Raw genomic sequence first — 13,793 nt, 5'->3', positions numbered from 1 at the left:
GCGCTCTGACATCACGGCCCAGCTGCTCTTTCATTTGCACAATTAAAGCATCGTGTTTGAGAACATACAGTAATAAAGCTGAGCGTGTAGCTCGTTAAAGTGCTTCCCAATGAAAACATTAAAGTGTAATCATAAACATGACAACAGCAGAAGCAGCTTAAATCAGAAACAGAGTAAATAAAAAATCTAACAGATGTTAGTGTTTCACAGACTCTTCTTGTCCCTCAGATCCAACATCCTTCTTCTTCTTCTTCTTTTTAATTAGGTGTCGTTCGTGCAGTACAGCGACGACGCAAAGACAGAGTTCAAACTCAACTCCTACCGGGACAAAGGCGTTGCCATGGCAGCGCTTCATCTCATCCGTTACCAGGGAGGCAACACAAAGACGGGTTAGTACCTACACAGCGTTGAGCAGAGCCCGACCTCGGCGAGTTCTCTTACCAAGCTCTTTTTACCGGAGCAGGAATGGCGCTCAAACACACGTACGAAAAGGCGTTCTCTGTCGGAAACGGGATGAGAAGAAACGTCCCAAAGTTGGTGGTCACCATCACGGATGGACGCTCTCAGGACGAGGTGAAGAAGAGCGCCGCGAAGCTGCAGCAAGCAGGTAACGGATGTTTCCCGAATGAGGAGAAATGGTTGCAGAACCTGGCTACAGCGTTCATCCCTGCCGTCGCCAGGTTACAGCGTCTTCGCCATCGGCGTCGCCGACGTGGACTTCAACGAGCTACAGGAAATCGCCACTAAACCCAGCGAGAGGCACGTCTTTGTGGTGGACGACTTTGACGCTTTTGACACCATCAAAGAAAATCTGATCAATTTTATTTGCGAGACGGCGACCTCGTGTAAGTCGGCTAAACTTCCAGGACGCCGGTGACGTGATCCATCAGCTGTTTGTGTTAACACGGTTTGTGCCTGCTCCGCAGCGTGCCCGCTGATCTTCCTGAACGGGTTCACCTCACCCGGTGAGTGACGGCTCAAGAGGCGGAACGTTGGAGGAATTACCCAGGACTGATGGGATGTTGATGCTTTGCAGGATTCCGGATGCTGGAGGCGTTCAACCTCACGGAGAAGACCTACAGTTACGCCAAAGGCGTTTCCATGGAGCCGGGCTCTTTCAACAGCTTCACATCCTACAGAATTCACAAAAACGCCTTCCTGACGCAGCCGTCAACGTGAGCGTCACCTGACTTCCCTCATTTCCATCACTGTAGTTTAAATGTGGGAGGAAGGGAGACTGGGGGGCGGAGATGGTGGCTTACTGGGTTCTGGGTCAGACGAGTGGTTTTAGGGGACCACGGGTTCTCCTCACACTCAGATTTAATTCTGATTGCTAAAATCATCAGTTGCAGTTCAAATCTGCAGACAATAAGCTGAATTCTGGGTTTCCTGGTGACGCTGCAGATTCCAGCTGGGTCCAGACTGGGCCGCGCTTGTTCCCTTCCTAACTGGGTCAGTAGATTTATGGCACGCAAAGTCGCCCGTAAAAACAGACCCCCCCCCCCCCCACCGCCACCGCCACCCCAAGCCTGACCACAGACTGTTAACACTGGCCTCCGCCCAGCCATATGAAATCACCTCATGCGTCGCCAAGTTTGTCTCCCCAAAAGGCTCAAAAGGAGAACCAGAAATGTTCCTCTTGTTCCCCCTGACGCACAGTCCAGAGGTGGGAAAACAATGAAAGTCCTTTCAGGAAAAACTCCGAGGGAACAATCGGAGACGTACGGATCAACTACAGCTCAAACTAACAACACTATCGGACGCTGTCGTGTCTGAGTTAATCACAAAACTCTTTTTCTGATGATGATGTTGGTGATCTAGTAAAATCTGGATCATTAGGTTTTGCCATTCTTCATAAAAGTTGAAATTTATCTCTGTGGGTTGGTTTCAATAGTAACCAACCCAGTAAAACCCTCTGAGCCAGAGCTGTAAAGTGTCCAACATGATTAGTTTCAGCTTCCTCCGTCGTCTCCTCTAAAGTTGGACTTTTCTGACTGCTGGATGCAGAATAATAGCCTCCGTTTCCCTCTGAGCAGAGACATCCACCCTGACGGCCTTCCTCACGCTTACACCATCATCCTCATGTTCCGCCTGCTGCCCGAATCTCCCGCCGAGGCCTTCGACATCTGGCAGGTTTCCAGCAAGGATCACAAACCGGAGACCGGCGTCACCATCAACCGTAAGCGCCGCCTCTCTTCTTTTGGAAATCTCTGAGTACCGGTTGTGTTGAAGCATTTCCAGTGTTGGAAACACGTGAACAAACCAGTTTCCAGGGTTTGTAAAGCCTTTGTTGCTGTGCGCAGCTTCCAGGAAAACCATCTCCTTCTACAACAAAGATGAACGTGGCGAGACCCAGAGGGTCGTATTCGACGGAGATCAAGTCAAGAGAATCTTCCACGGAAGTTTCCACAAGGTAAAAGTTTGAGCTCAGACATTTTAACAGCTGGATTAGGAACTTATTTTATTGCTCCTGAGATTAAAGGCTCTCTGCTTTGATCTATGGTCGTCTGGAGGTCACATGTTTCAGAGAGAGCTCCACATGTAAACGTCGTATAAACAATCAGACTCAGATCTTCCTCCTTTAATCGTCGTTTTAGGATTCAAACTCCGTTAGTAGTTTATCTGGAATCTTGAGGAATGTCTTTGAAGGGAATTTCAGAAATGTTGGCAACGCTGTAGGGAATGAAGCGGCTTGTGTGTCAGGCGCCTCCTACAGCGCAACAATAGCGTTAAAGGCTGCGGTCGTGTAATCCCCCTGAATTGAGCAATAATCTGTTGTCTCAAGTGTTCCTGGAGTTGCGGAGACGTTTGCGGAGTTGTGTGATGATGACAATGAGCCGAGCGTTTCACAGACTGACCTCTCATTGTTGACGCTCACTGATGAGTTGGACGTTTGAGGGTCCCGGCCAGAAAAGCCGGGTTGGATGATTCCCAGCCAGCTGACAACATCCTGCTGTTGAGGGCGTAGCTGGAAAATCCTGGGTCACCACCGTTAAACAATGACATCAGCTCCAGCTTCATCGCTCTCTGCTCAGCGGGGGGTCGTTTGTTTTGGCACGGTCCACTCTGGTAGCAGATGTCTGGTTGTTTTTTACCTCAAAAACCAACTATTTAGGCCTGCTGCTCCCTGACGACAGCTCCTCCAGGACCTCGCTACCATTCCCACTGTTTGCTGAGAGTGGAAACATGACGTCTGCTGGAAGATGGCGGACGTTTGCTCTTGGTTGAGCGGCACCAAAACGCCTCGCGTCTAATGCCGCAGTCCTGCTTTAGAACAGCCGTGCAGGATTCAACCCTGGGGTAAAATTCTTCTTCGCTCTGCCCCTAATCAGAAAGGTCAGAGGTCAGTCTGGCCGTGAATCAGGAGGTAGATTTAAAGGCCCGTCGACGGGACTGAAACAGAAGTTCATCATATCCTGCTGCATCGCCTTTGTAGTAGTGGATTTACCTCAGGAGACGTTCCTGACAGATGACTTCTGGTTTTCCAGGCAGCTGCAGACTTGTTCAGGATTGATGTTCTCCCACTTAAGCTGGTTGATCTGCTGAGTCATTTCAGGGTGACAATATCTCACATCAGAGCGCTGCAGGATCACCATTAACATTGTTCATAATGCCTCTGTCAACATCAGCAGCTCCTGTGGACCACAGCTGGAGACATGGAGTCTTGTGTCCGTCCATCATCACCTTCAGCCGTCTCATTTTAAAGAAGAGGTTTCATTTCTCCTGTAATCAAGAAAAAAGATCTTAAACCTCAGAGATCTAAATCTCCTTTGCAAAATTCCTGCTTCAAGCGCTCAAATAATGGCCTGCAAAAGCATCACGTGTGTCAAATAAGGAAAGAAAAGGAATGTGTGGAATCCTGGAATCCAAATGAGCGGAAAAAGCTCCGATTGTTCAGCAAAAACTGCAGAATCTCAGTTTTTCTTTCCACTTGTTGGAAAGTTCAGTTTCTCACTGCATCAGTGTGACGTGCGTGCGTGACACATTTCCAGCCCAGACCGGGGGGTCCGGAGCTCTTTTCCACTCCAACCACACCGTAAAAACAGGGCAGCATTCCCAACGTTTGCTGCACCAAAAGGAACAAACCCCGACTTCCTGAGTTAATCCTGCTTCATCTGGAAACCGAACATTTGTTGGGAGGATATTTTATAAGGAAGTAGTAACGTGGAGCTTGGAGTGATTAGCTGTTGGCTCTGAGCTGGTCACATTTGTAACCTCGGCAATAACCCTCGGGAAGTTTGATCTGGAAAGTCATTTTAGTTTGCAGGTGTTAGAAATGGATGTGCCTTTCATTCCCCTCATTCAAGCTGTTTACATCCAAATCATCTACATCCCCGTCCAACCTGACAGAACACCTTTGAACTGGAAGGCAGTTTTCCGTCATTAACCCAGTGGAACACATCAGCTCAGGTTCTACCAGCAGAACTGCCTTGGATCTAATTATTTCCAGGCTGTCAGGATCAAAACCAGACACAACAGTTGGGCCCAGAACAAAGAAATTCCATAAATATCTATTTTCTTCCTCTTTTTCTTTCCAAAGCTCCACATCCTGGTTTCTTCCACCGGCATCAAACTCAACATTGACTGCCAGGAAGTAGCAGAGAAGGAAATAAAGGCTGCTGGAAACACGTCCAGCGACGGGTACCAGGTTCTGGGAAAGATGTCCAAATCCATAGGTGCCACAGGAGAATCTGCAACAGTAAGTGAAACAAACTGCCCTTTATTGTGTGTGTGTGTGTGTGTGTGTGTGTGTGTGTGTGTGTGTGTGTGTGTAGTTCAGCAGCCTGGGACACTGTCACACACACGTACGTCTTCATGTCTCTACAGTTTCAGCTCCAGATGTTTGATATCGTCTGCAGCCTGGGCTGGACCAGCAGGGACAGATGTTGTGACCTTCCATCGATGGTAAAAGACTCTTTAACTATTCTGGGCTACAGAACATGTGAGTTATTTATTTCCCGCGTCATGAAAGCGGCCGACCCCCGTCGAAGCCTTCAGAGCATCGGGCTGACTCAGCGCCAGCAGCGGGATGCACATGAGCAGCTTTAGCTGCTTCGCATCCCAGCAATGCAGAACATGCCAGGTTCAAAGGAGCTGCAGCTGGTTCACGCTCACATGATCAATAACCGATACACGACTGATGGAAATGAGCTGCGCTGACTTTAGAATCCAGATGTTCACACTGGAACTTGGATCAGACCAGTTAAAATGCACCATTCATGATGAGTAAGCTTATTTTTGCCAGTCATGACCCAAACTGACTGAGCTGAAAAGGTTAAAGATCAGTGACCTCTAGGGGTCATTTGAGACTGGTCAGATAGAAGTTCAAAGTTCAGACAGATGTTATCAGATCTGAGAGGGGAGCAGCTATGTTGGCGCTGACAGCACGCTACCTACGGCTCCCATGCCGACTTTTTTGGTTATCGTTCATTTGGTTATCTCCATCAGTTGAGCAATCAATCAACCAGTCAATCTTTATTTATATAGCCTCTGTTACAATCAGAATTGTTTCAAGGCGCTTTCCAGAATCCCAGGGCCTGACCCCCAACAAGCAACAGTGGCAGGAAAAACTCCCCTTTAACAGGAAGAAACCTTGAGCAGGACCAGGCTCATGTGGGGGACCCTCCTGCTGATGGGGGGCTGGGTAGAGAGAGAGGAGAGACTAAGTAGAGCGTAATATAATACATTATATTGATTAAAATAAGCTGCTGGTAGAGTGGAGTAGGTCCTCCGAGGTGCTTGTTCTCTGGCTAAGAGGCGGGAGAAGCAGCCACATCGTCTCTTCTGAGAAACACTTCTGCTGTTTCTGAACTATTTGGCGACCAGCAGCAGCGGGGATCTAGTTTCAGGACTCTGGACTTTCTCAGCTGATCTCTGGAGACACTGCAACACAGCAAGAGCTTGGTCCTGAGAGCAGCAGCGACGGGGCCCCTCCGCACCATTGAGTCCGCTCATATTCGGCCCTGCTCCCCCCTCAGACGCGCTGGTCCACTGCTCTGCCTGATAATCATTGTCTTTCCCAGAGAGACGAGCTGAAGTGTCCAGCTCTTCCAAACGCCTGCTCCTGCACCTCAGCAGCCTCCGGCCAGCCGGGCCCGCAGGGACCAGTGGTGAGGAGATGGTCCCTCTGATTTTAATCTTAATACTTTGTCATAATGTGAAGTCTGACTTTGCCTGATTGAAGAACAAATGTGTGACTTATCTCAGAATCCGTCCCACACAGCTCCAATCTGTCATCGGAGCTTTCTATAAGTCATTTCATTTTCTTTTAGAAGTTCTGGGGCGTTGATGTGTTTGCTTTGCTGCTGTGTTTGGTGAAAATGTGATTCTTCCTCCTCCTCCTCAGGGTGCTCCTGGCAGTAAAGGTTCCCGAGGTGAAAGAGGGGAGCAAGGCTCAGTTGTAAGTACATGAACCACCATCTCCTTTTTAATTTACATTCCAGTTTCTCGTGCAGATCTTCTGACGTCTTCGAACATCTGACTTCACTCAGTGAAGCTTCTCCTCCAGTTTCTTCTCTGCTGATGATCATCTGCAGGTCAAACAAACATTACTGTGGTGTTTTTAGGGTCCAATGGGACCACGTGGAGAGATGGGACCACCAGGACCCATGGGTCTGCCTGGCCCTCAAGGACCCAGCGGACTGTCGATTCCAGGAGAGCCTGTGAGCGCGCGCACACACACGCACACACACACAGTCACAACTTCTGGTTAACTGGTACCCAGTAGGGAGGAGACACCGCAGGATGTTGTCATGATGGTGCACAGGTGACAGTTCTGCTGCAGCTGTAATAACGACCCCCTGCTGGTGTGTGTTCCCTGTTCAGGGCCGTCCTGGACCAAAGGGAGACGTCGGTGATGGGGGTTTACCTGGACAGAAGGTGGGTGCAGCTCCGGTTGAAACTGTCAGTTCCCCTTAGTTTCTAAATTTCTGCCGACCAGCTAAACCGAGTTCCTGAACGCAGCACGAGACACCGGAGCCCGATCAGTCAAATATTGACGCTTCAGGAACCAGATCCAGAATCCTGTAACCCTGCCTTTCCTCACATCCTGGAAACGTGTCATCCAAATGCCACATCCCTTTAAGCATCTCATTTGAACGCCTTTGAACATCAGCAGATAATTGCTCACCGATCAGATCCTGGCTTCACCCGGAGCACTTAGAGCCAGGGGAAGGACCTTCAGCCCCAGCTGAGCTTGCTGGTTCTGACTGAATGGTGCTGATGGAGCAGAACGGCTGCAGGTGACCACTGTGCAGCTGCTGCCATGGCAACAGGCATTTAATGACTTGAAGTTCCTGCTTCATAATGGCCAATAAAACAAATCTGGAATGGATTACGTTCCCTGTAAATGCTTCACCAAAGCATCAAAGACCGTAAAACCGCAAATGGGGTAAATGAGCGGAGAAGAGGGGTTGTTGAGCTCTGCTGTGCTTTCAGGGCTCACCTGGTGCTCCCGGTGCCGTCGGCCCCGTTGGACCAGCTGGAGTGAGGGTGGGTCCACCAGAGCCAGCTTTTACAACCTTTTGTTTCAAATGTGAGCAGAGTTTAACGCTTCTTGTGCTTCCAGGGACCTCAAGGAAAGGATGGTGCAGTCGGCCCCAGAGGCCCTCCAGGGCCCATGGTGAGCTCTGACTGGTTAACTCAGCGCTGTCATGCGGCTTCAGATAAGCTGGAATAATGAGCAGTTTGAGGGAGATCCCATCACTGACTGAGGCTCCTGTTTTCCTCTCAGGGACCTCCAGGCACTCCTGGAATTCCAGGACCAGCAGGAAAACCGGGGAACACCGGAGACACGGGTTCTCCTGTAAGTGTCGTCACAGTGGTGTCACAAACCAAGCTCACAGCATTTTTAGCAACTGAATGTGGGTCCTGTGCTTTCAGGGAGGCATTGGCCCAAAAGGAGACAAAGGAGAGCGAGTGAGTAACTGGGAACCAACAAAGAATCATTCCTGACAGCGACGGCGGCTTCAGGACGTTCAGACGTTGCTTGTCCTGATTCTTAACCCTAACCCTGCTCTCTCTCCATCCTCAGGGTGACTTCGCCCCACAGAACATGATGCGCGCCATCGCCAGACAAGTTTGTGAGAACCTCTTAAGCGGTGAGCAGGAACGGCGCCTGGTCTCCGGCTGGCCTCACACTCCGCTCACTGCTCCCTCTCATCTGCCTTTGCAGCACAAATGAGCCGGGTCAACTCCTTACTGAATCAGATTCCCAGCGGCATGTACTCCAGCAACAACCCAGGGCCTCCGGGGCCTCCTGGACTGCCTGGCAGGCAAGGACCCCGTGGAGAGCCAGGTTCAGCAGGAAGGAGCGGCTTCCCTGGTAACCCTGGTTTACCTGGACAGCAGGGAGACAGAGGTACCTTAAAAAGCCCCGCAGGCATCCCAGGAATCCTTTGTTGGTTGTTTTTCCCTTCACGGCTGAGTCTGCAAACACCAAAAATGGGATTATTCCACCTCTCGGGTCATTTCCCACCACACTCGTCTCCCTCAGAACAGAACCTGTCAAACATTTCACAGCTCTTATGAGTAGTGAGAGGGAAAATGGGAAATTCTGACATGGGAACGCTCAACAAGAGCACCCAGGACGTGATACGACCAGCACGCGTCCTTCAGAGCTGCTGATGATCTAACTAATGTCATCGCACCCTTCCTCCAGGACCTCCAGGAGAGAAAGGAGATCGAGGCGAGTCGGCAGTGGGCCAGAAAGGACCGCGAGGACCTGCTGGTGAGTCCTGACTTCGCGTCATGTCACGAGAGCCGACATCAATAAAAACGCCGGTTCTGTCTGGATCGTAAGTGGCGCATCTTTGATATTTAGGTCCACCAGGAGAAAGCAGGACAGGCTCTCCAGGTCCTCCAGGCTCCACGGGACCTCGTGGCCCTCCTGGCCGTCCAGGGTACGCCGGTGTCCGTGGTCCTCCCGGACCGCCTGGATACTGTGACTCCTCCCAGTGTGTCGGCATTCCTTACAACGGGCAGGGATACGGAGGTACGCACACACGAGAAAATAGACCGATGCTCTCAGTTCCTGTGGCCACTGGAGTCACATGACCTGAGAACGAGGGCCCACATCCACTGAACTAATCAGCACTCATCCACTTTAGACAAGTCAGTGTGTGATGAGGCTAAAAAAGTCTCGTTAAAAGGGACTAATTTAACATCCAAGCTTGTTTTAGCCGCAGTAAATCTAGTTCAGGACAACTGAAGTCAACCTGCTGTTTAACTGGTTGAATAGCTGGATGGAATTTCAGAGTGTTTATGGGCCTTCAGACAGGAACGAGGATTTCCCAACATGTTGAAGAGCTGAACGCATGTTTGGAATGTTGACACTCGCCGACTGACTCCGTACCTCCTCTTTGGCCCGTTCCAGGTTCTCTGTAGCACTTTTAAAGCACCTGTGCTGCTTTCACTGACTCCCTGAAAAACAAACGCTACTCACTCGTACAGCTGACTGACGGATAAACGTCCAGGGGAAACTAACAGGGACTGGCAGCCTGGTCGCTTCATCAAGACCAAAGAAACGTGTTGAGAGGAGCAGCATGCAGTAAACAACAATACTAACGGACAGCAACAACAGCAACTCACTGGAGTGTAAATGAACTAATACCAGATGTTTAGTCCCTAATTTAACATCTGCAAATTAAAGCTTTCTGCATGCTATCAAATAACTTTAATTTTTTTTTATTCTTCTGTCTTTGTTCTAAACTGCTCAGGGTCAAATGGACTCGAGAGGAATGAGGGGTCATGTTTTTAAATGCTAAATATAAATAAACTTGGACTAACTCCAGCGTTTCTAACTGTTAGGAGAGAAAGTGGGACGTCAGTCAGAGGGGCGTGTCTAGGGCTGGCCCCTCCCACTCAATCTGCTCAAACCACCCCACACAGCAAATACGTCTGGTGCAATCCTTGACCACAGCTGAGCTAACAGCGTTAGCTTCAGCCAGTCTTTAGACTTTAGCGACTGCAGACACGCCCCTGCTGCTCACAGCCAATCAGTGCTTCACGTCAGTCTCGTTCTTGTGCATGCCGAGACCGAACCGTCAACTCAATCGGACCCAAACGCTCTCTCAAAGCAGGTCAATATCCGCCTCAACCTGACACCCGAGTGGTCCGGTGCGCCAGGATCAGACCGCGTCACAGAACCGGCGCCGAAAGAGATCGCTATCAAGGAAGGCAACATAGACAAGCGGCGTTCTGGGTTTCACACCTCAAATTCAGCAGAAAATAGCAGGAAAACCTGGTGAATATTTATGTGGCGAGGGAGAAGGTGTGGCGGGGAGGGGGCGGGGCTTAAATCAACCTGTGAGCTTTCCTTTCCCACTTTTGCTTGTAAAATATTTGCAACACGTTTTCAGCAGCGTGCAGCTGTGATCTGTCCGCCAGATTCATCATTTTTGATATAATCAATGGTTTCAGCAGTAAAGAAATTCCATTTTGTATCTGCAGACGTGACATTTATCTGTTTATTCTGTCACAGCTCATTTTAACAAATGTGGAATTGCATGTCTGGTGTATATTTAGTTTTTTGCTCTCGTTTTAAGCAGAATATACTTGTCATTGTTTCCATATGCAGTCAGACGTCAGCGTGCAACAGAAATGATGTTGATGCCTCATGTTTTACTGCAGTTTGTGACTCCAGCAGCCTCACACTCATTTCTTATTTATTTCTAAAACAGAAGAGGCATTTTTCAATAAAACTACTGAAAATATGCAACTGCAGTTTGTCTCATTCCCCACCGTCCACGGTCAGCCATTTTACAAGAATCGCCAATCATTAAAGGTTTACTTTAATCCAACGCTCATGCTAATGTCATGCTAGGCTAATACTAGCATTAGTGTTACTGCCACCTGAATTTCTACACGGTCAAGGTTCAGGACGTCGCCACGATGAGAAACTACTTCCACAAACAGAATCATCAAAGCATTAATGTATTATAGTATACAACTACCACAGACTGGACTGGTTATACTGGGGCATAGAGGAGAGCGTCCCAACAATAACAACATAACTGGCACCAACATTAGCACTTAAAAACCAAACAGAAGACATTAAAAACCTGTTGAGATGGAACAGGTGTCTGGTGCACTGAAATAAATGTGATTTATTATTAAAAATAATGTACCAACTAAAATAAATTACCAACTTGATAAAACGCCAAACTTGAGATTTCAGTCTACAAACTGCTCCTTTCCAGGTGACCACTAGGAGGCGCACTTTCACAGAGGCAACAGTTCATTTATGGTCTTTGTTTTTTGGACCTTGGGCCTGTTATTTTTAAAAGAATTATGCACATTTATTGTTTGTGGATCGTTGAGACTTGGTCACATGGTCATGGTCACATCAATCTCATCAGGTTCAAGGTCGACAGAACTGATCTATGGCTCCGCCTCCTTTTAATTGGATATCATATGGCGTTTGACCTTTGACATTTTAGGATATAAATGTTCAGCCAGTTCTCAAGTTACTCCAGAAACCTTTGTAGATACCATCTTGTTCAAAATGGCGCCATGTGAACATATGTGCTAAATTTGAAGAAATTCCTGAGATATCGTTTCCCTGAAAACACCGTCAACATGGAAACACAGCGTCTCGGTCATGGTGGTCACGTAAACACAGCGAGCTGAGAAACCTGCACTTTAATTAAAACCAAGGGGCTCTGACCGCTGCGGCTTATCAGCAGCTTTGAAGTGGGTCTGGACCTCGTCAAAGAGCGTGGGGGGGGTTGATGTTGGTGCAAATAAAAACAGGTGAAGAACACTAATTTAACTGCCTCCAGAAAATGTTCATGAAACCGCCTCAAAATCTACATTTGCCAACATGAAACTGCAACATTTACGCACCTCTGTCACGAAACGACATCCCGATGACAGATGACCGTTAGCATTAAGCTAACAGGCTTCAGCTAAGTGGAGCTTTGATCATCAAAGTCCGCCAGGAAACGTCGCTGCGTCCTCGATTTCTGGACGATGACGAAACATCATTTCACGATTAGTCATGGAAGCGAAACAGCAAAGACTCAGAAATCTGATAATCAGAAGTGTTGATGGAGAAGAACATCCCATCAAAGAGCAGCGGCGTGACCAAAGCACCCGACGGGCTGGATTTGGACGGTCAGCAGAACCAGAACCTCCGGAACAGGACCGAGGCCTCAAACTCTGGTGTCATGGCATTCTTTAAAGTCTGACCAGTGAAGTTCCCCTCAGAAACATCTGAGAACATCTGGCTGACCCCTGCTGGGGGGGGGGGGGGGTGCCAGCACACCTTCAGAGCACTACCAAGGTACCCTTGAGCAAGGCACCGAAGCCCCAAAGAGTAGAGATTCGCCAGTCGGGGTCAGTTCTGAGAAGCTTCTGCTGGGGTGGAACACGTGCAGACGTGCTCGTCTCCTCCCACCTGATTGGACCTGTATCAACTTGGCCACCAGCTCTGGGACATTTTCTTCATCCAAACCTCAATAAAAGCTCAGGAACAGGGCTGGTCCGTCACTGACTCAGTCGGTTCAGGTCCAGTTCTGGTACCTGCCCAAACCGTTCGGACTCGTGTCACCTGCCTGATCAACATGTCCGCACGTGCACACATATTCTGTCCTGCACACACATCTCCCACCAGGTGGGAGAGCTGGCTGCCAGAACACGGGCCCAGACCGGGGAGTGCGTGACCCGTATCGATGCAGCCGACCAGCGCCGCTCCAAACTCGCCAGGCGCAAACAAAGCGTGAGCGAAGAGCAGGAAGCTGTTGTCCTGCTCATATCTGGGCTTCCTGCATTTCTAGGGTGGCCCGAGTCATGCGGAGCTCTGATTGGTTCTCAGCCCCTCACAAGAGCCACACGTGCTCTCGCCGAGTTCAACACTCGTAGGAAATGCTGGCGCACGCTTTAAAACTTCAAATCTACGACTGCAGAGGCCTCAGTTTACTCAGATTTAAGGGATCCAAGTCTGGCTGGAGTGCCAAAGCAGAGGTTATTGCATTATTCCTCGGCCAGAAGCTGCAGTTAATAATCCGATTTGTTTGAGATCCTGCTGTGATGGACAGATTACAAACACGCCAGATCAGGAGGCGCTTTCGGAGCATCATCCAAATGCTGCCGAAGACGACGTCCACATGTCCGTGGCAGCAGAACCGGGCCTCAGCCCATGTGTACATGAGGTCATTTTTAGGGGCGGTCCAGAGAAGCGGGACTCAGTTAAGCAACAGCTGAAGGAATGTGGCTTTGAGCGAGGTTAAAACCTCCTGATGTAACTGAAGCCTTCAGCGAGGAGCCGTCACAAAGACCCGAGGATTAAAGTCATCAACACACCTGCGGGCTGAAACGTTTAGGAACGCTAACCACATTATCAATGTACAGACCTGCTGCAGAACCTCCACGGAACCCAGAAGTGTCACACACACCCTCGTCAGCACGCACACACGTAGCACTTTGTCTCTTCTTTCACTTGTTATTTTATCCGACGTAAAAACTGAAGCGTGAAGGAAGAACCGTCGAGGCGTTTGATGCAACCAAAGAAGAGCCTGAAACAGAAAAGAGAGCAGCAACGTTGGCGCCCAGAACAAATTTAAGCCAAAACAAAACAAACACTGTCAAAATGGGAAAGTGATTTCATTTGGAATTCATTATTTATGACACACTAAACTGCAGCTTAAATCTTACAAGAAGGGTTTCTGGAGGCCAAACTCATCGTTCCCTCAGTGGACGGCGTCTCTTTTTATTCTTGGGGGAGGAAAAGAGCACGGAAACCTTTCATCGTGACAGCCATGTGATATTTGACCCAGCACAGAACATCATAATAA

General features: G+C 49.1%; 1 protein-coding gene and 1 long non-coding RNA gene across 6 annotated transcripts in view; one reads left to right on the top strand and one right to left on the bottom strand.

The window, feature by feature from the left end:
• The window catches only part of col12a1b (collagen, type XII, alpha 1b), a 48,788-nt gene extending 38,071 nt beyond the window's left edge, over positions 1-10,717 (top strand). For 3 of the 4 annotated variants that reach the window (XM_057016697.1, XM_057016698.1, XM_057016696.1), the window contains 22 exons: positions 266-389; positions 464-607; positions 681-845; positions 927-965; positions 1,037-1,175; positions 2,037-2,179; positions 2,304-2,413; positions 4,541-4,699; positions 4,828-4,905; positions 6,024-6,110; positions 6,347-6,400; positions 6,567-6,662; positions 6,826-6,879; positions 7,438-7,491; positions 7,568-7,621; positions 7,733-7,804; positions 7,882-7,917; positions 8,033-8,099; positions 8,174-8,359; positions 8,660-8,728; positions 8,822-8,992; positions 10,077-10,717. In XM_057016697.1, coding sequence (XP_056872677.1) covers positions 266-389; positions 464-607; positions 681-845; positions 927-965; positions 1,037-1,175; positions 2,037-2,179; positions 2,304-2,413; positions 4,541-4,699; positions 4,828-4,905; positions 6,024-6,110; positions 6,347-6,400; positions 6,567-6,662; positions 6,826-6,879; positions 7,438-7,491; positions 7,568-7,621; positions 7,733-7,804; positions 7,882-7,917; positions 8,033-8,099; positions 8,174-8,359; positions 8,660-8,728; positions 8,822-8,992; positions 10,077-10,231 — 2,256 coding nt within the window. In that variant the 3' untranslated portion in view covers positions 10,232-10,717. Of the gene's footprint in view, positions 1-265; positions 390-463; positions 608-680; positions 846-926; positions 966-1,036; positions 1,176-2,036; positions 2,180-2,303; positions 2,414-4,540; positions 4,700-4,827; positions 4,906-6,023; positions 6,111-6,346; positions 6,401-6,566; positions 6,663-6,825; positions 6,880-7,437; positions 7,492-7,567; positions 7,622-7,732; positions 7,805-7,881; positions 7,918-8,032; positions 8,100-8,173; positions 8,360-8,659; positions 8,729-8,821; positions 8,993-9,373 lie in introns of all 4 variants that reach the window. The other variant, XM_057016699.1, reaches the window with a different exon arrangement.
• Positions 2,445-13,711, bottom strand: LOC130515987 (uncharacterized). Of its 2 annotated transcripts, XR_008947319.1 has the most exons (4): positions 13,654-13,711; positions 13,353-13,514; positions 3,449-3,723; positions 2,445-3,324 (listed from the first exon to the last, which is right to left on the bottom strand). It is a non-coding gene; the product is annotated as an uncharacterized LOC130515987 (long non-coding RNA). The 2 variants fall into 2 exon arrangements; XR_008947318.1 differs by lacking the exons at positions 2,445-3,324; positions 3,449-3,723 and adding an exon at positions 6,406-6,530.
• Between the last annotated feature and the right edge of the window lie 82 nt (positions 13,712-13,793).

This window comes from Takifugu flavidus, chromosome 19 (genome assembly GCF_003711565.1).
Source record: "Takifugu flavidus isolate HTHZ2018 chromosome 19, ASM371156v2, whole genome shotgun sequence".
Classification (NCBI taxonomy): Eukaryota; Metazoa; Chordata; class Actinopteri; order Tetraodontiformes; family Tetraodontidae; genus Takifugu; species Takifugu flavidus.
The sequence above is the reverse complement of the archived record's forward strand: the minus strand, read 5'-3'. Positions and strand labels throughout refer to the sequence as shown.